Raw genomic sequence first — 24,293 nt, 5'->3', positions numbered from 1 at the left:
TTCATCACTATATACTTGACATGTGTATGTTTCTGAATTCTAATGGACTAAAATTTTCTCCGGTGTGTGTTTGAACTTAATTTAGCTGGTACTTTAATTTTGTTTTTGTAGGTGCTGGCAAGGGTTACATCGACGAAACAAGACATGGAAATGTAGCACATTTTGTAAATCACATTTTTATTCCCAATCTATGTGTCAATCAAAGGTGATAAGAGTTTCCCTACATGATGTTGTTTGTTGTGAGGAACATACCTGAAGGCACCAAACTTACTTATACTTACAATTTCTACTATAAAAACTTAATAGGGCTGAAAGAATTAGGTTCTACCGTTCTTCACCGGAATGCAAAGGACAAATTTATATTAGAAGTTATATATGGTTTCACATGATTTCTTATCATGCTTAGCTGTTCTTGGCTTTTAATTAGGGATAATGTTATTGTTGGATTATGTCTTGATGCTTATATTAATATCATCTTGACATGTATAATATTTTCAGATTAACAAATGAAAGGAGTTAACTGAGGAGGTTGGAATATTCGGGAAGTTCCAGTGTAGTTGATCTTGATGTAGTAAAAAAGCTTCTCCCAACAAATCATTCTCCATACACACTGCTTAAGGATCGAACCCTAAACTAAATTCTTAAGGAGGCCAATCATCTACCAACTTAGTTGGACATTGTTGGTATTTTAAATAAAATATATTATGGAAAAAATTCTTACTATATGTTTTCCATAAATAATATATTTATTAATATTTCATGAGACAATTCAGATGTACCTGATTTTTCTCTTTATCTTTCTTTTCATTTCGATGGTCTTATTTCTCTTAGTTAAATGTATAATATTAATTTAATCACGTTACATTAATTTTTTAAATTATTCTTAACTATTATAATTAAATCTTTTGATTGTGCAGAAATAATGATGTATTTGAAATATGTGAATCCTTGCATTTACTGAGCGGAACCTTTACGGATGTCTTCATCTCTTTGTCATAGTTTGGACCTTTATAAATAAAGCCCTAAAGTTCTTAAAATGATTTCTCTTTTGTGAAACTTCTCAATTTACTTTTTCATTCTGTCTTTTCATATTTCACTTAATCGCTCCACTATTTTTGTCTCAACTTTTTTTTTGTTCAACCTTGTATTTCTCCTTTTTCTCTTCTAATTAGGTGAGTCTCTAACATTGTACTTCAATCTTATGTTCTGAGTTTCACTTCAATGGGTTCACTGACTCTGGTTTATATTTTCCATTTAGCTGATGATGTCATGTCTTCTTCTTCAGCTGTCTTATCTTCTCATACAATAAGTTTCTTTCTTTTCAAATTTTTTATATTCACTTCAATGTCTTCTTTTGTGATTCTCTGTTTTATCCATGTGAGATGCTTTAAAGTGTGAAGTAAAAGGATATTACAAAGAATAAAAAAAGAAGACATTAAAGTGAATAAATTGATGGATGAGAAGAGATGACCGTTGAAGAAGAAGACAAAACATTAGAAAAATTGAAAAAATAAAAGAGACTGAGTGAACCCATTGAAGTGAAAATCATAACATGAAAATGTAGTACAATGTAAGGTACTCACCTGATTAGAAGAGAAAAGGAAAATTACAAGGTTGATCAACAAAAGTTGAGAAAACAGGTGGAGCGATTAAGCGAAATATGAAAAGCCATAATGAAAATGCAAATAGATAAGTTTCAAAAAGAAGAACTAATTTTGAGAAGAACTACAAGGCACTATTTTTAAAGGCCTTTCCTCTGACAGAGGAGAAGGCATCTGTAAAGATTCCTCTCTAAATGCAAGGTTGGACATATTTCAAATACATGGTTATTTTTGCACTACAAAAAAAGGAGGTTTAATTACAATAGTGGTGATTACTTTAAAAAATTAATGAGACATGATGAAATTAATATTCTGCAGTTAACTGAGCGGAATAAGACCATTGAAATGGAAAGAACGAAAAAGAGAAAAATCAGATACATCTGAATTGTCTCGTGAAATATTTATAAGCATATTATTTATGGAAAAACATATACTTAGAATTGTTTCCCATTATATATTGTATTTAAAATACCAACAAGGTCTAACTGAGTTGGTAGATGATTGGACTCCTTAAGAGTTTAGTTTAGGGTTTGATCATTGAGAAATGTTTATGGAGAATGATTTGTTGGGAGAGACCTACCCACTCAAGTGATCTCTGAGTCTCGAAGTGGTTACTCTCATAGCTGTCAACTACGGGGATAACCTATGTTGTCGGTAAACTGTATAAATGAGTGTTCAATGTCCGTTTTACAACGCCACTTAAATTTCTACTCATTATTTATTGTCATTTTTTTATTTTTAAAGAGAGGTGGAGCTGGAAGAGGTTCCGCTTATTGAATACATGGCATCTTCCAAATACATCATTGTTTCTTCACTACGAAAAAAAATAAGAACAAAATATTATTGATAATAATTGAAGTCATGAAGTAAAGGATCTCATGAAAAAGTACAAGACACTTCAAACAAATATCAAAAAAAACAACACCCAGTAACTCCACCACTAATTGGCTTAACAGAATCTTAAGGGAAAAAATAGGTTTTATTACAATAATTTTTGGAAAAACTAAACTTATAACTTATATATTAATATAATCATGAAGAAGAATCCCACATTACAAATCAAGTTACAGTAGCCAAAGAAAAGAAAAAGAGACACCTAGGTGGCCAAAAAAAGAAGAAACGCAAACCGAGGCAATAACAAAGGACATAGCAGCACATAATAGAAACTATAACATGAGTAATGTTCCAGCGAAGAACATAGAGATAGGGTATAGTCCATGGAGTGAAGGGATTGCACAAGAGAGAGAATCTAGTGAGATAAATGTGTAACTGTCTAGAGAGAGAATGTAACCGCTTAGAGAGAGAAAATAACTGAATTGAGAGTTTGTTATTTAGTAAATGAGCCAAGAGTCCCTTACATGTGGTAACCGCTCCCTATTTATAGGCTAGGGGCTGGGCCTCGCGAGTTTAACAACTCACATTGGGCCGGTTGGGCCTCGCGAGGGAGGCCCAACTCTGAGCTTGCGTGACCGCCACGAGGCCTAATACAAAAAGTATTGTCTCATAAATAACATACTCCCTCCATTCCTAATTATAAGACCTAATACAAAAATTGTGCTTATTAAGAAAGTATTAAATGCGTATAATTAATGTATTGGTTTTTTAAAAATGCATACATTCTTTCATATTTACTCTTTGTCTTTTTCTCTCACTAATTAATAGTAGGTGGTAATTAAAACTTTGGAATTGAAAACATACAATTAATGTGAGGGGTATATATGGAAGAGTAGAATACTTTTTGTTATATTATTGTAAAATGTCTTATATTTAGGAACATGAAAAATCTAAAATTAGGTCTTATAATTAGGAACAGAGTGAGTATAATATATAAATACTACAAATTGAAATATTTGAAAATAATTAAGATTGGGAGACCTCTTAAGCTAACAAAGGGTCTCGCTCAGGAGGCAAGTAAGTCCGCTTGGATACCGAAGATGAGCTAGCACGAGAGACTTACATGGCGACATGAATGGCACACACCTTCTCAAGGGGCGAGTGATGGGTGTCAGCTGGCAACAGAGGCAGACACTTAGTGATTTAAGGGAGTGCTCGTTTGTGGGCGAGTTTTAGACTTTCCTAGACCAAAAGATTACAAGGCCTAAGAGTCCACTTGATAATTTTCGTAACTATATTCTGATTTGATAGAAAATACCCCTAAATTATAAAGTCCCCAACCAGGGTGTCTGATGGGCCTACTGACAGGAATAAGGAGTTGGTCAATCTTATGAATTCCTCATAAATCTCTAGCTCCTAATTAAATAAAGGCCTCCTAAAATCTTGATCCCATTTCCACTTCCCTTGATTTACTACCCCAACTGCTGAAATTATTTCAGTTTCGTTTGTACAAATTGCAAAGATCCTTCAAAATTTTCTGCAATGAGGAATTGAATCTACGCACAGATCAACAAAAAAAAATTGTTTCGCCCATCACCAACAATGCATAAAATCCATTCTTTCAGTCCCTTAGCCAACAATTAATCTTCTTTAAGACATTAACAATATCTAGCATGATACGAGACCAGATTCCTTCCTTAGTCATCACCAAATGAAACATAAGAACTTTTCTACCCAAATTGTATTTCTCTGGGATTACCTTCTGCCAAAGGCTCTCCATCTTCACCCAAACTTCCAAAGCCACTTTAAAAGTAAAGCTTTGTTCTTCCACCCCATGAAGCTTAGGAAAAGACTTCCCAACTCCTTAGATTGACATATCAAAGTCTAAGGGATCAATGATACTTTCTTTCCTACGTCACTTTTGCCCTATATAATACCCTGAGAATTTTCTCTATCTCTCCAACTACACCCACCAAAGCTTTAAAAATAGAGAATAGATACACATGTATTGAGTTTAGAGCGGCTTTTGCTAGAACCATTCTTCCACCTAAATAAATGTATCTAGTGTTCCATGACCTTCTTTTGAGTCTTAACCTCGAATCTATACTTTATAAGTGAAGTTTTCTTATATACTTGCAACTTTTGAAGGTTATGGGATGATGAGAGAGAGAGAGAGAGATTTCAATTAAATAAGGGTATTTTTATCAAAAAATAATTAATGTACTACAAACTCCAAATTGATTCATCAAAAAACTCCAAATTATATTCTTATAAAAAAGATTAAGGTGCACCTCTAATTTAGTTCTTATAAAAATGAACAAAGGGATGAAGTACTTTTTAAAATAGAAACTTGAAAGCACAAAAGTTCCTAAAGCAAGTGTTTGTATCATCTAGCATAGGATTTATCTTGATAAAAATAAAAACAATTGTTACCATAGATAAAGGACTGCAATTTATAAACTAATTCAAATTACGTGATTTCATTTTAATGCATTTGAACTTTTGTAAGCCTCACAACCTTTGGTGTTTTTGTCATTTTCATATAGGTGCAACTATTCTCAACTGATATGATGTACAAAGATGTAACAACTTCATTATTAATAGGATAGAGGTCGTAGTTTTGTGTGAAATACACAATTTGTACTCCTTAATATTTGCTCCTCTTATCCATGTATAATGAGAAGTGTCTACCTTAATTATCATATGAATTTTGATAAGAATTTTAAAAGTTTAATTATATCACAACAAACACACACACATATATACATATTACCATATACACATTTGATTTCATTATATTTTATGCTGCATTTCATACAAATTATTGATAAAATCGAACATTCAGTCTCCGTGCATCGCACGGGTTAATATCACTATTGGATTTCAAAATAAAATCATAAAGCAAACATTACAACCACATATTCTTGCGACTTCCTTGGAATGATTTTATCTGACTTATCAAACCTAATAGTTCTCTCCAATAATTCCGTAGGTGGGAGTTCATGCTCCTCTATCACCTATCCACAACTCACCCAAACATTTGTCATAGCATGAGCAGCTTGATTAGCGTTTCCATCAACATTTACAATGATGACATGGTTATCTTTCATCATATCTTTGATCTTTGAAATTACTTCATAGCCTGGAGAACCCTTTTTCACCACGTCATATATCAAACAATTGAAAACACTGCTATTGTCACTGTACACCAAAATCATTCTATAGAGGACATCTTTTAATCCAAAACAAATTGGTAATTCACAATCATCTGGTTTTTCCTACCCCGGTCTACAACAATCACCGAAGTGCCACCGCCAGATTCTTAATCACGCACGCTCACGCGTCACATCTTCGTTGGTACGTGGGGCCCACTTGCGACATTTTCTTTAGCGCATGTAAGCCATGTGCCGCCATTCTTACCTTCTCGCCCTCTTCTCAGCGCGTGTTTGCAACGACACTTGGATAGACATGCTCGCCCTCTTCTCATAGTCTTGTTTGAGGGGTAAGTTTTTCCAAATCGGGTGTTCTTGACTATTTGTAGAGCGTTGAGCTTGTTTCTCTTCTTTTTTTAACCCCTTCTAGTTGTCCGAGTATTTCACGAACCTTGGCTCTATGAAGCCTTTAACAACATATTCTACAAGTGTTTCTACACCTGAGGATGAATAGAATAGTTAACTTAACTTCTATATGACCACATGGTGATATTTCTTACGTGTCAATAAGTTTAGAAGTATTGAAAGCACTTGCTTCTTGTGAATAGTTATCTGGTACTTCAATTTTGGAGTATACTAGTGATTGTATATGTGCGATATCATTAATTTCATTAAAAAAATTATCAAATGTATAACACAGTATAATTAAGATTAATTTAATCCAACTATAGTACATTATTTTATTATTATCTGGATCCCACCAGACCACGTATATTTATTTTATTTATTTTCTAAATTTAAAATTTAATATTAACTAGAAATTAATTTAATTAATATTTATAACAATATAATTTAAAATTAGATTTACTTAATATTTGAAATCGGTCAAAGAGGTTCGAAGGAGACCCAAAACCGGCTCTTGCTTGTCAAAAATAATTTGGACCGGTCTCCACGAGTGGATGATCGGTTCAGCCAATCACCACCTATTTAAATCCTTTCTCCTCTTCAGATGTTAATCCTAGCCGCCAAAGCATGCAATGCATAGAGGCTTAACCATATCAATTATTTCCTATTCTAATACATGGGTAAAGTAGTTTTTTTAATTATTTAAAATTTATATACAAATGTTATATGATATTAATTTTAACATTATGTAAAAACTCTATAAATCATTTGTTTTAATTAAATTTTTATAATAATTGTCATTACTTTTATATTATAACAAATTATTTTTATTGTTGGATACTGCACAATATTTTCCACTGTTGAAATTTTGTAGGTTTTGTATTTTGAGATAGAAACTATTTTCCTTTATATATATTATTTTTTAAAAGGAAATATGCATTAAAATGAAATCACGTAATTTGCATTACTTTATAAACTGTGTTCCTTTATGTATGATAACAATTGTTTTAATTTTTATGAAGACGAATCCTATGCTAGATTATATAAACACTTGCTTTAAGAAATTTTGTGCTTTCAAGTTTCTATTTTAAAAAGTACTCCATCCGTTTGTTCATTTTTTTATGTTCCATCCATGAACATTGAGATGAGGTATAGTACCTAGAGTGTAAGGAACATGATGTGAGATTCCTAGAGAGAATGAGAGCGTAACCGCTTTTGAGAGAGAAAGTAACTGAATTTCAATCTTGTTATTTCTCAAATGAGCTAAGAGTCCTTTACAATTGGTATTTATCCCCTACTTATAGATGTGGAGTTGGGCTTGGCGCCTCTAACCCTTCCTATTGGGCCGGTTGGGCCCCAAATCCCTAGTCCGCTCGTCGCCCTGAGCTGGCGCTCCTGGGCGAGGGACCCTGGGGTCTCGCCCAGTTCACAAATCCACAAGACACCGAGCTCGAAGCATGAGAGCTAAGTGTGTCTTTAAGTAGAAAAACTAAGGCGACGGCCATGAGAAGCCAATTAATGCTAAAACTTGAGGTCCAACAACAAAGAGTAACAGCCAACATGGCTTGGTGATTAAAACTTTAAAAGTTAACATTTTGAGCTTCTTGCTATGTTCCCCTGGCGGCTCGAGTCCACAAGTGGACTTGTGGCGATGGTGCTTGGTTTGCTTGCCTTGTCATGGTTACGCACGTGCCCTGAATCATGATATTTTGACATGTGTTAAGCCTGTGCCACGCGTAGCGCCCCTGAATCTCAAATGCTATCTTTGAAACGTCTCTTCAAATCATAGTAAAACCTGCCAATTTGAATTCGAACCAATAAGCTTCAGCCGTTGTAACTTTTCATTTAATGCATTGCCCCTATTTCCCGAAATCCGCGCCACACTCCCTTGAGTAATCATTCCACCTCTGCCATTATGGGGCACGATTTCCAAACCGCTGCTCATCCCAACTTTTAAATTCTCCCTCACCCCCTCATTCACCACTTTTGGAATCCTTACAATCTGCTAAAGTTGACAACCTTGCGCCCTTTCCCCTTTTCATCCTTATTCTTCCCTTTAGCATAAATGACTTCTCAACGCCGCACCAAAGGATCCTCCCGATCCCGCAGCGCCGCTCCCGCATCTCCTCCTTTGGTTAACCCTCCTCCCCCCGGAGGACTTCCCCTTATTGAGAGAGAAATCAACGCCTTCTGGCACCGGGTTTTCGCCACTCTGCCTCAGTCCACGAACAAAACACCCACTCAAGGAGCCATCTGTCAACCCTCTGAGCAGTCTTCTGACGAGTCCGTTACTGAGACTGGCCGCCAGGCAGGTGGGCTTTGCCACGAGAAGTCTCTCGAAGATGTTCTCGTCACCGGGCGATGCATAAGCATCCGCCGGCCCTAGCAACATCGCACTGTGGAACAAGGCGTGGAAAAACCCCACTTCTTCTACGTCTACGAGTACTTTTTCCTCGACCTGGGGATCAAACTACCCTTGTCCCCCTTCCTTCGCCAAGTGATGAGGGAAATTAACGTGGCTCCAAGCCAGCTCCATCAGAACGCTTGGGCCTTCATTCGGTGTTTCGAGATTCTTTGCAACGCCGTTGGTCTTGAAGCGAAGATCGCCCACTTCTTCTTTTTCTACGCCGTTGAGCCAAAATCTTTGAAGACCCCGACCCCTGCATGGACCTCTTTGAAGTCTCGTACGGGCCGACAACGCCTATTCCCTTACAAGAGCAACGTCAAGAAGGGACCTGGGCGCCGGTACTTCCGCATAATCGTGCATCCCACATACCCTGAAGCTTTCACCCTTCGGGACGGAACTGCTCTGTTCCCTTTCTACTGGACCAAGAGCCCTCGCGACGTTCCGTTGCCATCAGATGCGTCGCTGAGTGATGACGATAAAATCATTCTTGGCCTTTTCGCTGGGCTCCCCATCCTCGGGTGCTCACAGTTGCTTGAAGCCGCTCGCAAAAACACACTCCACTCATTCCTAGGAGGAATGAACTTTACTAAAGCCGCACTAAAGCGCGTCCTTGCTGCTAAAGCGTTTGAGTTCCCTCCCGTTTTTAACACTAACGGGATCAAGAGGAAACATGCTGCCGCAGGTGCTGATGCCGAGACCGCCGCTTCCCCTTCAAAGAAGCGGACCAGAGGATCCACCTCGGTTGATCCTACGCTTGGATCTTCAATCGATGTTGTTCCTTCCGAAACTGTTGGGACAGCCCCAAATGTTGCTGCTCCCGGGTCTGGCGAGTTAGTACCAGACACCGTCCTTCCGTTGGAGATTGACGAGCTGGCACCGAGGCCTACCGATGACGCTGCTCAACCTTCCCCCACAAGAAAATCCCAAAACTCCAAAGGGGGTGACCCTGGCACAAATGGAAAGTCTGGGGTCGTGATTCCTTCGCCCCAGAAGTTGAAAAAGAAAAAGAAAAAGGTGTAGAGAGCCAAGGCCGCCAAAACCGGTGAAACATCTGCTCCTCGCCAAGACATGGTGGGCGAGGATGAGCCCAACCCCAAGGGCGAGGTGGGACCCTCGCCCCTTCCCAAGGAGACTCTGTTTGGTCAAAGTGCTCCTGAGGGCGCTGCTTCTGATTTCCCTCAATCAATCCTCCCCTCTGACCATCCATCCCAACAAGCTGGGGCAAGCTCACCCAGAGCCTCCCCAGTCCACACAGCGAGTCGTAGTGATGAGGATCAAGCTCCGCCGTTTTACCTTCCCCTCGCCCTTCTTCCCCCGCTGTCGGTGATCTGAACGCTGACGAGAAGGAGAGCTCTCCTTCAAACCAGCAACACACTGCTGTCGACTTTATGCTGACTGATCCTTTCTTCGGTAATATGAAAGGAGCTGAAAATCCTGACCTTGATGGTATGGCACAAGAAGCGATTTCAAGCCTTTTGCGCGCGGGGTGTCTCTTCGCCAAGTTATCCCAGGATTCAGCTACAGCCGCTAAAGTTGAAGAGTTCCGCCAGAAGGCTGAGAGTTATCGTCTCGCCACACTGGAGGCGTACGAAGAGCGTGACAGGTTGCTGACTCAGGTGGTGGCCCAAACTACAAAACTGACCAATTTGGGAATCGAGATGAACGGTCGCGAGACCGACTTATCCGCCTGTGAAGAGAGAATTGAGGACTTAAAGGACAAGCGGGATGATTTGCAGAAGGAGTTGGAGGCGAAGAACGAAGAAATTGCCGCGAGTAGGGCCGCCTGCATTGTTAAGGACAAGGAAATCGCGTTCCTGCGCAGTGAGTTGGGGTTGACGAACGAGTCTCTCGCCGAGGTGAGGTCTCAACTAGAGACAAAGGCCAAAGTTGTTGTTGATGTGGAAACCCGTGCGGACTCCGAGATCAGAACTCTCCGAGCAAGGTTAGTGGCCGGGGCTGCTGCTGAGGCTGTTGAAAAGCGTGGTTGTGGTTTTTTCCTCGCCAAAGCCCAAGTCCAGTATCTTTATGAAGGAATCAACCTCGGCGGAATGGGAGCCTTCAAGAGGGTTGCCCCCCACGGATTGGTCGGCCCTGATGACCCCTCAGGCTTCACTGTTGAGTATTTTGCGGCTGCTGAAAACGCAAGGGAAACAGAAAACGTTAATGCAGTTTGAGTATTTTGTATTGATTTTCTCTTACCTTTTGTAATTAACATTGCTCCGTGTTATTTAATGAAAGTTTGTCGTGATTTCGCTTATCCATTTTTCTCTCCGTGTTCGCCCTTGTGCCTTTAAGCTTTGTATTTTGTGTTCGTGTAGCGATTTTGAATGTGTGCCGGTGGAAACTAGGACTTTTGCTCAGTCTGGGACTGAGGCTTTTCTTCACACCGATATTTCCCGTAAGAGCAGGTGTGGCCTTGCCAGTTTTGTCCCGGCGAGGACTTACAGTTTCTAGGGACCCAATGGCCATATAGGTTTACCCAGACTTATGGCTAGTTTTATTCTCGCCCATATTTCGGGGAGGTCTTGTTTGCCCATATTTCGGGGAGACTTTTGGGATAAGCAGCTTATCCGCACACATCGCCAACGAGAGGTCAGCGATTCGCGCCGGACTTTCCGGAGCAATCCCCAGACATCAAGGTCGTGTTGGGATTGCCACCATCAGGGAATTTTTCCCACCGGGCGAACGTGACATGTTAGTTGAATTGCTATCTTGGTAGCAGCGGTTCGCGCCGGACTTTTCCGGAGGATCCCCAGACATCAAGGTCGTGTTGGGATCGCCACCATAAGGGAATTTTTCCCACCGGACGACCGTCGTATTATAGTCGAGCTAGAAGTATTTCTTGAGAATATCCTTTTGTATTTGATTTATGAAAGATTTTACATCGAGGGATGCCTCATTAAAAAACTCTCGTGTCGGAGAAAAAGAGTGCATCTTTATTTTTGTTCCTAATTTTTTGGCTCCTTTGCTGCGTCCTCGCTCCTGCTTCCTACATGCTTCCGCTTCCAGCCCCTCAGGTCAAAGTATCACTCCCATCACCTCATATTTCGAGCCCAACGTGCTCGCCACCCACTCATTGTTATTGCGGGGTTGGTTTCTTTCCCTGCCCGCCTCGTGGTAATGAGGGACTTCCCCTATATTGCCTTTCTGCTTGTCGCGCTTGGATGTCCCTGGCTTGAAAGCTACCGAACCCACCGGCTTCCAATATCTTGCCTCTCTTTTTCCTTTATCTGGGCGGCGACTCACTGGGCTCCCTCTCCTCGCCTTCTTCTTGTCTTTAGACAATTCGCGCGCCCTATTACCGCTTTTCCCGTCGCTGCCTTGCTGGATGATTCGCTGATCCATTCCCTGAATTGCCACTCCTTTTCTCTTTTGTTCATCTCGCCCTGTATTCAAGAGATTCAGCTTCCTAAACATTGGCAATCCCCAAAGCGTTGGGTCCTTTGGACTCCAGCTAAAGAGGTCAAAATTGTCCTCTACTAGCTTCTCCAGGCGCCTCTCTTGGCTGACCGTCAGCCTGGGCTCGATCGCCAGCACCCCTTTGCTTGGCTGCTCCCTGACCTTGCTATCCTCCTGTCAATCATCTGCTTCAATCTCTCATGTCTGTCTTGATTACCTTGGATGACCTCAACCTCATGACACCTGTGTCCCTCGCCAGCTCCTTTTTTTCCATACAGACTGAGACAATTGTTATAACACTCTATCGCCGTCCTGTGATCAACCACAATCTTTCCCACTCTTCCGCACATCAGCGGATATTTCACCGCCAGGTGAGCTGTCAAAATCACCGCGCAGAGGCGATTGAGCGTGTTCTTTCCAATGATGACGTTGTATGATGCTACGACCTGCAACACAAGATACCTTACGCGAAGGAGCTTAGCGTTCTCGTCGACACCAAAAATTGTGTCTAAATCTATATATCCGCGTATCCAGACTTGCTCGCCCGAGAAGACTACCAACGTTCATGTGTAGGGCATCAAATCTTTGTCCGTCAGTCCCAACTGATCAAATGCATCGCCGTAGATAATGTCGGCAGAGCTCCCCTAGTCTAAAAGAACTCGCCGCACATTGAAACTATTAATCCTTATCATCACAACCACAGGATCATCCTTGTGCGTTTTGATCCCCTCAAAATCCATTGATGATATCACGATATCCGGGTACTGGAAACCAAATGGGGTCTCATACTGTTGCACTGATGTCACTGCTCTCACGTGCCTTCGTCTCGCCGAGGCCGTGTCTCCGCCTCCACCAAAGCCACCCGCGATTGTGTTTATTGTCCAAACTGGCGGCTCAAGATCCTTATTAAAGGTGTTGTTCCTTTTGTTGTCATGCATTTTGCTAAAAACAACCTGATGTCGAAGCAGATGTCCTGACATCTGATTCTGTAAAGCCAGGACATTCATTCACTGGCTGGCACGCGTTGTGGGTCCCTTCTGTTATCTGTTAAAGATTTGGTTGTTGTTACTTGAGGTTCAAGTAACTGATTACAGGGAGTTCTTTGCGGGTTGTTTATTGTTGAAACAAATCTATGATTGAAGATTTGTTTCTATCTTATACTCGGTTGTTACGCAAATCATATCTGGGAAGATTGCGTTTGAAGTTGTGTGGATCAATTCTGTTCTTCAGCCCAGCTAACCCTAGTGCCGCCTCTGCTGAAGTATAAATAGAACAAAGACCTAAAACGTGAAGTGGACCGGAGCTAAGATTGAAGATCAAGTGTTTTAGGATTGTGAGTTGTGCTTTGTTCTTGTTATTTGTGAACTGTTCTTGCTCCCTTATTCTATAAATCAAGTTTCAGTTCTGTGTTGAGTTTGATTGTTCAAACACTTTTGTTATTTGTTTTCACCAATCACCGTGGCAGTGATTGAGGAAAAGTGAGAGGGGCTCTCATACTTAGGCTGTGGTTCTAAGTAGAAGACCACTGGGTATATTAGGTTAAGAACAATGAACTTGATGTGTTCATGTGTGTCTGTAACACCTTGATCTTGAGATAGTGGAATTCCTTTTCTTTGGGCGAAAGCTAACCAGACGTAGGTGAAGTTTCACCGAACTGGGTTAACAACTTGTTGTGTCTTGTTTCTTTTATTTGTACCTGTGCTTGTGCATTTTCAGTCATATTGTTCTAATCGATTGTCCTAGCATCGTGCAGGACATCTATTCTAAGGGATCTAGAATTTCAATTGGCATCAGAGCAGGCACCCCTGTTTTGTTTGGGTGAGCTCCAGGGAGATACTTTCTTGATCTCATGGACAGTAAGGAGGGAGGATCGATTAACAGGCCACCAATCTTGGATGGCTCCAATTATGATTACTGGAAGGTTCGCATGACAGCTTTTCTCAAGTCTATTGACAACAAAACTTGGAAGGCAGTGGTCAAAGGTTGGAAACATCCTGTCAAAGCTCAAGCTGAGGGAAGCACATCTATTTCCGAAGAAAAACCTGAGGATGAGTGGACAAGTGCTGAAGAAGAAGCTTCTCTGGCAAACTCAAAGGCAATGAATGCAATCTTTAATGTTGTTGACAAAAACATGTTTAGATTGATTAATACTTGCACTGTGGCCAAAGATGCTTGGGAGATTTTGAAAACTGCTCATGAAGGCACAACCAGGGTAAGGATGTCTAGACTCCAGATGCTTACCACTCGATTTGAGAACTTGGCAATGACAGAAGATGAGACAATTTCTGAATATCACATGCGTGTTCATGATCTGTCAAATGCTTCGTTTGCTCTGGGAGAACCCATGTCAGATGAAAAACTTGTGAGGAAAATCTTGAGGTCTGTAACCAGCAAGTTTGCAATGAAGGTCACTGCTATTGAAGAAGCTCAAGATATCAACAGTTTGAAAGTGGATGAGCTGATTGGTTCCTTGCAAACGTATGAGTTGAGAGTGGGTGAGAAACCTGAGAAGAAGACCAAAAGTATTGCCTTTGTATCCAACACTGCTGAAGGAGATGATGCTGATAGTGAAAGTGAGAATTTATCAGAAGCCTTGGCTCTTCTTGCTATAAAATTCAATAGAGCTCTAAGTTAGATAGACAGAAGAAATAAGCCTAATGTCCAGGACATTAAGTCAGACAACTCCAAATCTTTCAATTACCAGCGAAAGGCCAAAGAGGAAGACAAATCAGGCCAAGGCAATGGTGTTCAGTGTCATGAATGTGAGGGGTATGGAAGAGAATTTGAGAACTCTAAATTCTCTGACTTCAAACTGAGAAGAACTGTGCCATAGTAAGGATCAGAAGTGACCATGGAAGAGAATTTGAGAACTCTAAATTCTCTGACTTTTGTGATTCAGAAGGTATAAGTCATGAATTCTCAGCTCCCATCACTCCTCAACAGAATGGGATTGTTGAAAGGAAAAATAGGACTCTTCAAGAATCAACCAGAGTAACTGCATGCAAGGAAAATCTCCAACAGATTCTGAGCTGAAGCTATGAGCACTGCATGCTACATCCATAATAGAGTAACCATTAGAGCAGGAACTGCAGTCACACTATATGAACTCTGGAAAGGAAGGAAGCCAACAGTGAAACACTTTCACATTTTTGGTAGCAAATGTTACATTTTGGCTGATCGTGATCAAAGAAGAAAGCTGGATCCTAAGAGTGATGAGGGAATCTTCATGGGGTATTCTACAAACAGCAAGGCCTACAGAGTATACAACTCTCGAACAGAGGTCATGATGGAATCAGTAAATGTCTCTATTGATGATCAACCAAGTGGAAGGGAGGACACTACTGCAACAGAAGATGAGGATGATTCACATGTCCAAGCCAATGTCCCAACAGTTGACCTCGACATCGAGTCAGATGTAAGCTCAGATGAACAAGAAGAAAAGATGACCACTGCCAATAAAGGTCCTTCTATCAGAATCCAAAAGAATCACCCTCAAGAAAATATTATTGGTGATCCTAAAGAAGGTGTTACCACCAGGGCCAGAAGCTACATTGCTCATGAATGTTTCATCTCCAAGATGGAACCAAAGAATTTCAAGGAGGCCCTAACAGATGAGTACTGGATAAATGCAATGCAAGAGGAACTTGACCAGTTTAGAAGAAATGAAGTGTGGGATCTCATTCCTAGACCTGAAGGAATAAATGTCATAGGCACTAAGTGGATCTTCAAAAACAAGTAAGATGAGAATGGTGTTGTGACTAGGAACAAAGCAAGACTTGTTGCTCAAGGATACACACAGATAGAAGGGGTAGACTTTGAAGAAACTTTTGCTCCTGTGGCTAGGCTGGAATCCATTAGGCTCTTGTTGGGAGTTGCTTGTCTTCTGAAATTCAGATTATTCCAAATGGATGTCAAAAGTGCTTTTCTGAATGGATATCTGAATGAGGAGGTGTATGTTGAACAGCCAAAGGGATTTATAGATCCACATCATCCTGATCATGTCTACAAACTCAAGAAAGCCTTGTATGGGTTAAAACACGCTCCTAGAGCATGGTATGAACGACTCACAGATTTCCTGGTTGAGAATGGCTATTGCAAAGGAGGAATTGATAAGACTTTGTTTGTGAAGAATGAAAGAGGAAAACTCATGATAGCTCAGATATATGTTGATGATATTGTTTTTGGTGGGATGTCAAACCCGATGGTAGAACATTTTGTACAACATATGAAGTCAGAGTTTGAGATGAGTTTAGTTGGTGAGTTAAATTACTTTCTGGGACTTCAGATCAAGCAAATGGAAGACTCCATGTTCATCTCTCAAAGTAAGTATGCTAGAGGTATTGTTAAGAAGTTTGGTCTTGATAAATCTGGGCATAAAAGGACTCCTGCTGCTACTCATATCAAGTTGACAAAAGATAATCAGGGAGAGGATGTTGACCAAAGCTTGTATAGAAGCATGATTGGAAGCCTCTTGTACCTCACTGCTAGTAGACCAGATATTACTTTTGCTGTGGGTGCCTGTGCAAGATATCAAGCTGCACCAAAGACAAGTCATCTCTTACAAGTGAAAAGAATTATCAAATACATAAATGGTACATGTGACTATGGCATTCTTTACACACATGATACAAATTCTTCTCTTGTAGGGTATTGTGATGTAGATTGGGCAGGGAGTGCTGATGATAGGAAGAGTACATCTGGAGGTTGCTTCTTCCTTGGGAACAATCTGATTTCATGGTTCAGTAAGAAGCAAAATTGTGTCTCTCTATCCACAGCTGAAGCAGAATACATTGCAGCGGGGAGTAGTTGTACTCAACTTGTTTGGATGAAGCAAATGTTGAAGGAGTATGAAGTCAAGCAAGATGTCATGACATTGTATTGTGACAATTTAAGTGCCATTAACATTGCAAAGAATCCCATTCAACATAGCAGAACCAAGCACATAGATATCAGACATCATTTCATCAGGAAGTTGGTTGAGGACAAAATTGTCACTTTGGAACATGTTGCCACAGAGAAACAATTGGCTGATATTTTTACCAAACCCTTGGATGCTGCTACATTTGATAAATTAAGAGGCAATCTTGGGATTTGTCTCTTCGAAGGAGCATAGAAATTAACGCCCCTTTTCAGTCTAACGGCTAGTTTTCTCGTAACTACCATTTACTGCCGTTGTGACATCATTGCTTCCTTCCCACTCAACTGCTATATAATCTTCGCCAACGGCCTCATTCCAATCTCACAACGAACTGCTAATTTTGATCTCACAATCTCCGATTCTATTTACTTACAATTCTCTCAATTCTTGTACTTGCTCTTTCTGAATTACCATTTCACCATGTCTCAAGTCTCAGGAAAGCAAGATTCCATCAAAGGCAAGATTGAGAAGACATCTTCTGGAGTTAAGGTTATGGGATTGAATGCGCAATCCTCTGCTCAATCCAAGAAGGATTCTGGAAGAAAGAATTCAAGAACTCCTGCCAGAAAGTGCTACAAGTCGAGTACGAGATCTCAAGGCACTCGTGACTCACCTGTGTTTGAGGATGTTTCTCATGAAATTTCCTCTGCGGATGAAGAGGCAGATGTTGAGGCTTTTGCTCCTCAAACTGAAGTTCCTGTATCCAATGTGCCTGATAAGGAGAATTCACCATCTCTGGATTCATCCTCTGAGTCCGAGAACTCAGAGCCAGAGAATGAAGCCCACGAGGAGGTCTCTTCTGAGGAGTCTACCAAATCTCCTCCATCTGTTCATGCAAATTCAGATGCTGATGACTCAGATGATGTTCCTCTGGCAAGTGTTGCTGCCAGGATGAAGAAGAGAAGAAGGGTTCCTGTTGAAGACACCCCATCTGGTTCACAAAAGAAGGCCAAATCCACTATGGATGTGAAGAGCAAAGGTAAACAAAAGGTTGTGAATTCCTCACACAAGAAGGTAAAGAAAACTGCTGAGAAGAAGAAAATTCCAAGGATTGATTTGGAATCTGATTCTGATGTTGAAGTCGATGTTCAGGACATTCGGACTTCTGAAAAGAAGAAATTCTCTGGTAAGTGAATTCCTTCAGATGTTCCTTCTTTCCCTATTGATAATGTTTCCTTTCATGCTGCTGAGAATGTTCTCAAGTGGAAATATGTTTGCAACCGCCGGATTGCAAAAGAAAGGGAGATTGGCAAGGGTGTGCTTGAGTGTAAGATGATTGTTGCTCTCATTGACCGGGCTGGTCTAAGGAAGACAGTCATGGATATTGGAAAATGTTATGAGAAGCTAGTGAAAGAGTTCCTAGTTAATTTGACAGATGATGTTGGCATTCCTGGAAGTGCTGAATTCAGGAAAGTTTATGTGCGAGGGAAATGTGTAACGTTTGCTCTTGCTGTGATCAACCAAGCCCTTGGAAGAAGTGTTGTAGAGTTTGTTGAGGAAGAATTGTCTTTGGAAAAGGTTGCCAAGGAACTCACTGCTGGACAAGTGAAGAAGTGGCCTGCTAAGAAGCTTTTATCTACAGGGTTATTGAGTGTGAAGTATGCTATTCTGAATAGGATAGGAGTGGTGAATTGGATCCCTTCTCATCATACCTCTGCTGTCTCTGCAATTTTAGCCAAACTGATCTACAGAATTGGGACTGAGGTGCCTTTTGATTTTGGCTCTTTGGTGTTTGCTCAAACTTTGAAACATGCAGAAACTTGTGCTGTAAAGCTGCCTATTTCTTTCCCTTCACTCTTGACTGCTATCATCCTGAAGCAGCATCCTGATATACTCAGAATGGATGATGTGGCTTTTCCTAAGGGTACTCCCATCACTTTGGATCATCGCTTGTTCCTGGATCCCCATGTCCTGGATATTGATATGCCATCTCGCAGGACATCAATTCCTGTTTCAATGTCTGCTTCTGGAACTCAAAGTGTTATTGCTGAATTGGAGGATCTTTCAAAGGAGTTGCAGGTGTCTATCAAGGTTGCTACTGAGAGGAAGCTGAAGGTAGATACTTTGATTGCTAAGCTTAAAGAGAAGGCAGGTCACGAGGGTGAGTCTAGAAGTGATGCTACAGAGGAGGAAGGATCTGAGGAAGATGAGTCTTCATCTGAAGCTTAAATTGTAGTTTTTTGTTTGTCAGTTGGCTTTATTTCACTTACAACCTTTGCCAAATTTTTGCTAAAAAGGGGGAGTAGTTAGCAGATCCATGTTGAAGACATTAGTTAGAAGATTCATGTTGAAGACTATGTTTTGTTTTGAGTCTAGAGTGGCAATGCTATGTTTGTTCAAGTTCTGCTGGTGTGCTTGTCTAACTTGGAAATTAATAATTATGTGCTGCTATGGTTATGATTTATGTACTTCAAGCAGTTTATATGTGTTCTGTTGGATGCTTCATTTGAGGGGGAGTTCCTTTATGTCTGCATATGAAGAAGCATTGTTTTGAGGGGGAGTGCTGTTCCGCTGCTGATTCTGTGTGTTTTTTCCCTCTCTGGTTATGAAGTTGTTTTTAGGCAAAATTTGACAAAGGGGGAGATTGTTGTTCCTTTTGTTGTCATTCATTTTGCTAAAAACAACCTGATGTCGAAGCAGATGTCCTGACATATAATTCTGTAAAGCCAGGACATTCATTCACTGGCTGGCACGCGTTGTGGGTCTCTTCTGTTATTTTTTAAAGATTTGGTTGTTGTTACTTGAGGTTCAAGTAACTGATTACAGGGAGTTCTTTGCGGGTTGTTTATTGTTGAAACAAATCTATGATTGAATATTTGTTTCTATCTTATACTCGGTTGTTACACAAATCATATCTAGGAAGATTGCGTTTGAAGTTGTGTGGATCAATTTTGTTCTTCATCCCAGCTAACCCTAGTGCCGCCTCTGCTGAAGTATAAATAGAACAAAGACCTAAAACGTGAAGTGGACCGGAGCTAAGATTGAAGATCAAGTGTTTTAGGATTGTGAGTTGTGCTTTGTTCTTGTTATTTGTGAACTGTTCTTGCTCCCTGATTCTATAAAGCAAGTTTCAGTTCTGTGTTGAGTTTGATTGTTCAAACACTTTTGTTATTTGTTTTCACCAATCACTGTGGCAGTGATTGAGGAAAAGTGAGAGGGGCTCTCATACTTAGGCTGTGGTTCTAAGTAGAAGACCACTGGGTAGATTAGGTTAAGAACAATGAACTTGATGTGTTCATGTGTGTCTGTAACACCTAGATCTTGAGATAGTGGAATTCCTTTTCTTTGGGCGAAAGCTAACCAGACGTAGGTGAAGTTTCACCGAACTGGGTTAACAACTTGCTGTGTCTTGTTTCTTTTATTTGTACCTGTGCTTGTGCATTTTCAGTCATATTGTTCTAATCGATTGTCCTAGCATCGTGCAGGACATCTGTTCTAAGGGATCTAGAATTTCAAAAGGTTTCTTCCGCCCCCTTCTTCCTTATCGCCAGTGTTTCCTTTTTGTCAGTGGTTGGCCTACGGTGGCGGTCGTCCCGCCTGTGGTCATCCAGTCGGCGGCCCCCTTTGTACCGGTTTCCCTGCTGTCGCTCTCCATTCCACCGATCACTGCGGTCATTCATCTGCGATCGCCCCGCCCGAATGAGTCTCTCAATTTCGTTTTTCAGTGTAAAGCAATCCCCCGTGTGTGTCATGGCCTGCTGAGCGGTGATACTCGCACCACTTCGTATTATCCAACGCCGCTCGAGGCAGGTCGATCTCTTTCTCGCCTTCCTCAACTGCGTGGGTCGCCTTGACCTCACGAAGTAGCTCCGTCAAATGTGCATTTAGACTCTTCCCTGACTCCTCTCGCCGACGAGAGTCAGCCTGATGCCACGGTCTGCGGCGCTCGAAATTTTCCCTCTTAGGGTACAATGGCTCTTTCACAACCTTTTCCCCTGTCCTCACTTTCCTGTCTCGCCTCTTGCTGCCCTCTCCTCTCTCCTTACTCTGTTTTCCTTCTGGTGATGCGTCCCTCTATTCGCTATCCTTCTCCTTTTTCGCGCGCCTTCGCTTGAAAGCATCATCCTCCTCGTCCAGAATGTAGGTGTTCGCTCGCGCTCGGATCTCTGCCATGGACCGAGCTGGCTTACGGCTCAATTTGCTATTCAGCTTCCCCGGCTGCAACCCGTTCTTGAAGGCACGCGCACAAGCATGCGGCTCTGATTCCTCAATCTTGACGGACGCCGCGCTGAATTGTTTCACGTACTGCTTCAGAGTCTCGCCCTCGGACTGGCGGACATTGTACATATCCTCAATTCTCACCTGCTTGGTTTTACTGGCGGAAAACTGGACGAGGAACTTTGATGAGAAATCACGAAAATTTGTGTTCGATTGATGACACTATTTTAGTAGTGTTTTTAAGGTCATTTCCTAGTTTGTTTCGAGTCTTTTTGTTGAGTCTCATGTAGTGTTTCATGCATTCTCATGTATTTTTATCTTTATTTGTGTTTTTACTTTGCTTTGGTAATTTTGTAGTTCTATAGGGACTTTTGTTGCATTTTAAGTAAGTTTAGGACTTGCATGATTTTCCTTTTTAAAATTGAAGGTTCTCTTTGCTAATTAACTCTTTGAAGTTTCTGGATATTTCCTTTACTTTGTGCCTAAGTTACCAGGTCTGAAACTGATGAATGAGGAAGGTCAAGTGGCTTGGTGAATTGAAGAAAGGGTTAAAGAGGCTTGAAGAGGAGTTATGAAGAAGCTAAAAAGCCTTTCCAGCGAGCTTTGAGCGCCTAGGCGCTGGGAATTGGCGCCTAGGCGCCAATTACCTTCCAGAGAGCTTGTTTTTGGTTGGAATTGGCGCTCAGGCGCTCTGAATTGGCGCCTGAGCGCCCAGACTCGCCTGTTTTGCCTATAAATTGGTTTTTTAGACATTTCTCTTGGAACCTTTTGTCAGTTTATCATATTTTCATAAGTTAGTAGAGAGGGTTTGAGTTCTGGAGCTTGAGGAGCTTTCTCTAGGCCTTATGTTCCAGGTTTCATTTTTACTTTCTTGTATGGATTTCATAGCCATGATTGGCTAAACCCCTTTTGCTTTGGGTTCTTTGTAAGACTTAAGATGTTTTAATCTTTATTACTATTTCTATTCATGAATCCTCTGAGTAAACCCTTGAATCCCATATCCATGTTTTATGTTTCAGGTTAGAACGCATGCTAGCTTTATGCTTTTCTATAATAGAACGGAAGTTTGTTATAGATTAGGGACTTGTTGTGGGATTACCTCTTCTATGCTTGCTACTAGGAATAGAGGAAGGGTTGGAGTTTGTTGGCCTGAATTGCATGCTTAATGTCTTTAGCAAATGTTTAGGTTATCAAGGAATTGTGCTTATCTTTTGGCTTGAGAGGATTGTCTATGCGAGGCATCGATAGATGATTGTTTAGGCTAGATCATCAAGGAGAGACTCAGAGTTTTGTGGGTAGAATAGGTTGATTAGAACTGAATTAGTCAAGCAATAACCCAAGGAATTCTCACCATTGATTATCACACACTTATCTTTGTTAGTTTTCTAATTAAGTATCACAACAAACAACCAACCTTTAAAACTGAATTTTACTCGCTTTCCTACCGTGAACTCGAGGCTTAAACTGAATGGCCACACCAATTCCCTGTGGTTCGATAATTTAAAACCGGGTAGATTCTGTACACTTGCAGATTAACCAACAAGTTTTTGGCACCGTTGCCGGGGAATTGTTTGTGGTTTCTGGTTTAAGCTTTTAGTTTGTGGTTTTATTTTTTTGTTTTTATCTTTGTCTAGAATTGGTGCTACTAATCTTTCTCTGTTTGAGTGTCACACTTTCAGGTTGCTCTCGAGAGAGACACCGTCATGGGTGGCCATATGACGGAGGAGGAGATGCAAGCCCATATCGAGGCAAGAATCCAAGAGGAGATCACCCTCCGATTATGTGAACAAGAAGTTGAGAATGCCAACCGGTCTCTTCGGGAACTCACTTCGGCTACCATGAGTTATGACTATCCCGGGATCATTGTCTTTCCCGAGGGAGTGGGAAACTTTAAGTTGAGACCGGCATTCATCAACTTGGAGAGCCAAAACCAATATGGTGGAGGTACTTTGGAAGATCCACATGCTCACATGGAGAGGTTCATCCGGAATTGCAACACTTACCGGGTGAACAATGTTCCGGCGGATGCAATTCGGTTGAGCTTGTTTCCATTTTCTTTGAATGACACCGTTGAGGAATGGCTGAATTCTCAACCTCAAGGGAGCTTCATTACTTGGGAAGACTTAGCGGAAAAGTTCACAACAAGGTTCTTCCCAAGAGCCCTTTTGAGGAAATTGAAAAAAGACATCATGAATTTTGTGCAACCCACTGAAGAAAATCTCTATGAAGCTTGGGAGCGCTTCAAGAAGCTCTTAAAAAATGTCCTCAACACAATCTCACCCAAGCTGAATTGGTTGCAACATTTTATGATGGTCTACAATACTCTTGGAGGTTTGGCCTAGATGCGGCTTCAAATGGCGAGTTCGATGCTCTTCCCCCACGAGCGGGGTATGACTTAATAGTAAAGATGGCAGCGAGAGCCATGAACTCTGAATATGATCGCCAAACCCGAAGGAGTAAGTTTGAAGTTGAAGCTCACGACAAGCTCTTGGCCTCCAACAAGGAACTCTCTGAACGAATAGCGGAGATTCAAAATCACATAAAGGCGACCAATTTGGTCGGTGCTACAGTAGCCAAAGTGGAGTGTGTGGCTATTGGAGGGCCTCAAGTTAGTGATTCCTCAATCTTGAAAGACGCCGCGCTGAATCGTTTCACGTACTGCTTCAGAGTCTTTCCCTCGGACTGGCGGACATTGTACATATCCTCAATTGTCACCTGCTTGGTTTTACTGGCGGAAAACTGGACGAGGAACTTTGATGAGAAATCACGAAAATTTGTGATCGATCCTCGGGGCAAAGTTGTGAACCACGCCATGGCCGTGCCTTTGAACGTAGCTGGAAACATCCTGCACTTTACAGCGTCGGAAGCGGTACTAATTATCATTTTTGTGATAAAATATAGCAGGTGCTCCTTGGGATCAGCTTTCCCGCTATATGTCTCGAGGACAATATTCTTCATGTTATCCGGGATAGCCACCTCCCTCACTGTCGCCGAGAACGGCTCAAATTCAGCCACGGCTTCCGCTTCGCGCTCCCCTTCATCCTGTTGCTCGTAACGATAATATTCCAATTGTTCCTGTAAGTAATCATTTCGCTGCCGTATATCATCGATGCTACGGACCAAGCGCCTCCAATCTTGTCCGGATATCGGTGCTTGAGGTGCCGGAGTCTCCTCTCCCGAAGCTCCGGGTGAGCGCACCGGTGACCTCTGCTGCTCCAGTGAAGTTGGCGGAGAAGGTAGTGGAGGCGTTGGGAAGAGGTGGAGGTGGTGGGGGAGGAGTTAACTGATCGGTTTCTTCACGGTGAACCTGCTCGCGTCGCGGCCTGCCTCTCACGCGACGCGGAGGTGAACCGCGCTGCCGCGCCTGATCTTCGTCGCGTCGTCGACGACGTGTCGCCATCGATCTTTGCTAGTGAGAT

The 24,293-nt window shown here is 41.4% G+C and overlaps 2 protein-coding genes and 1 non-coding gene across 3 annotated transcripts; 2 read left to right on the top strand and 1 right to left on the bottom strand.

Annotated features, from left to right (window-relative positions):
• The first annotated feature begins 17,136 nt into the window (after nucleotides 1–17,136).
• Nucleotides 17,137–17,850, top strand: LOC130725112 (uncharacterized). Its single transcript, XM_057576366.1, has one exon. The coding sequence runs from the start codon at nucleotides 17,137–17,139 to the stop codon at nucleotides 17,848–17,850; it is 714 nt and encodes a 237-aa protein (XP_057432349.1).
• A 138-nt stretch (nucleotides 17,851–17,988) lies between these two features.
• Nucleotides 17,989–18,885, top strand: LOC130725111 (uncharacterized). The gene has a single exon (XM_057576365.1). The coding sequence runs from the start codon at nucleotides 17,989–17,991 to the stop codon at nucleotides 18,883–18,885; it is 897 nt and encodes a 298-aa protein (XP_057432348.1).
• Nucleotides 18,886–23,045: 4,160 nt separating this feature from the next.
• Nucleotides 23,046–23,151, bottom strand: LOC130727050 (small nucleolar RNA R71). The gene has a single exon (XR_009015092.1). It is a non-coding gene; the product is annotated as a small nucleolar RNA R71 (small nucleolar RNA).
• Between the last annotated feature and the right edge of the window lie 1,142 nt (nucleotides 23,152–24,293).

The sequence above is a fragment of the Lotus japonicus genome, chromosome 6 (assembly GCF_012489685.1).
Source record: "Lotus japonicus ecotype B-129 chromosome 6, LjGifu_v1.2".
Taxonomy (NCBI): domain Eukaryota; kingdom Viridiplantae; phylum Streptophyta; class Magnoliopsida; order Fabales; family Fabaceae; genus Lotus; species Lotus japonicus.
Note: the sequence above shows the minus strand (reverse complement) of the source record. Positions and strands in the feature narration are given on the sequence as shown.

Excerpts from the sequence above, each read along its gene's own strand:
- LOC130725112 (XM_057576366.1), top strand. The coding sequence starts at position 17,137 with ATGTCTCAAGTCTCAGGAAAGCAAGATTCCATCAAAGGCAAGATTGAG.
- LOC130725111 (XM_057576365.1), top strand. The coding sequence starts at position 17,989 with ATGATTGTTGCTCTCATTGACCGGGCTGGTCTAAGGAAGACAGTCATG.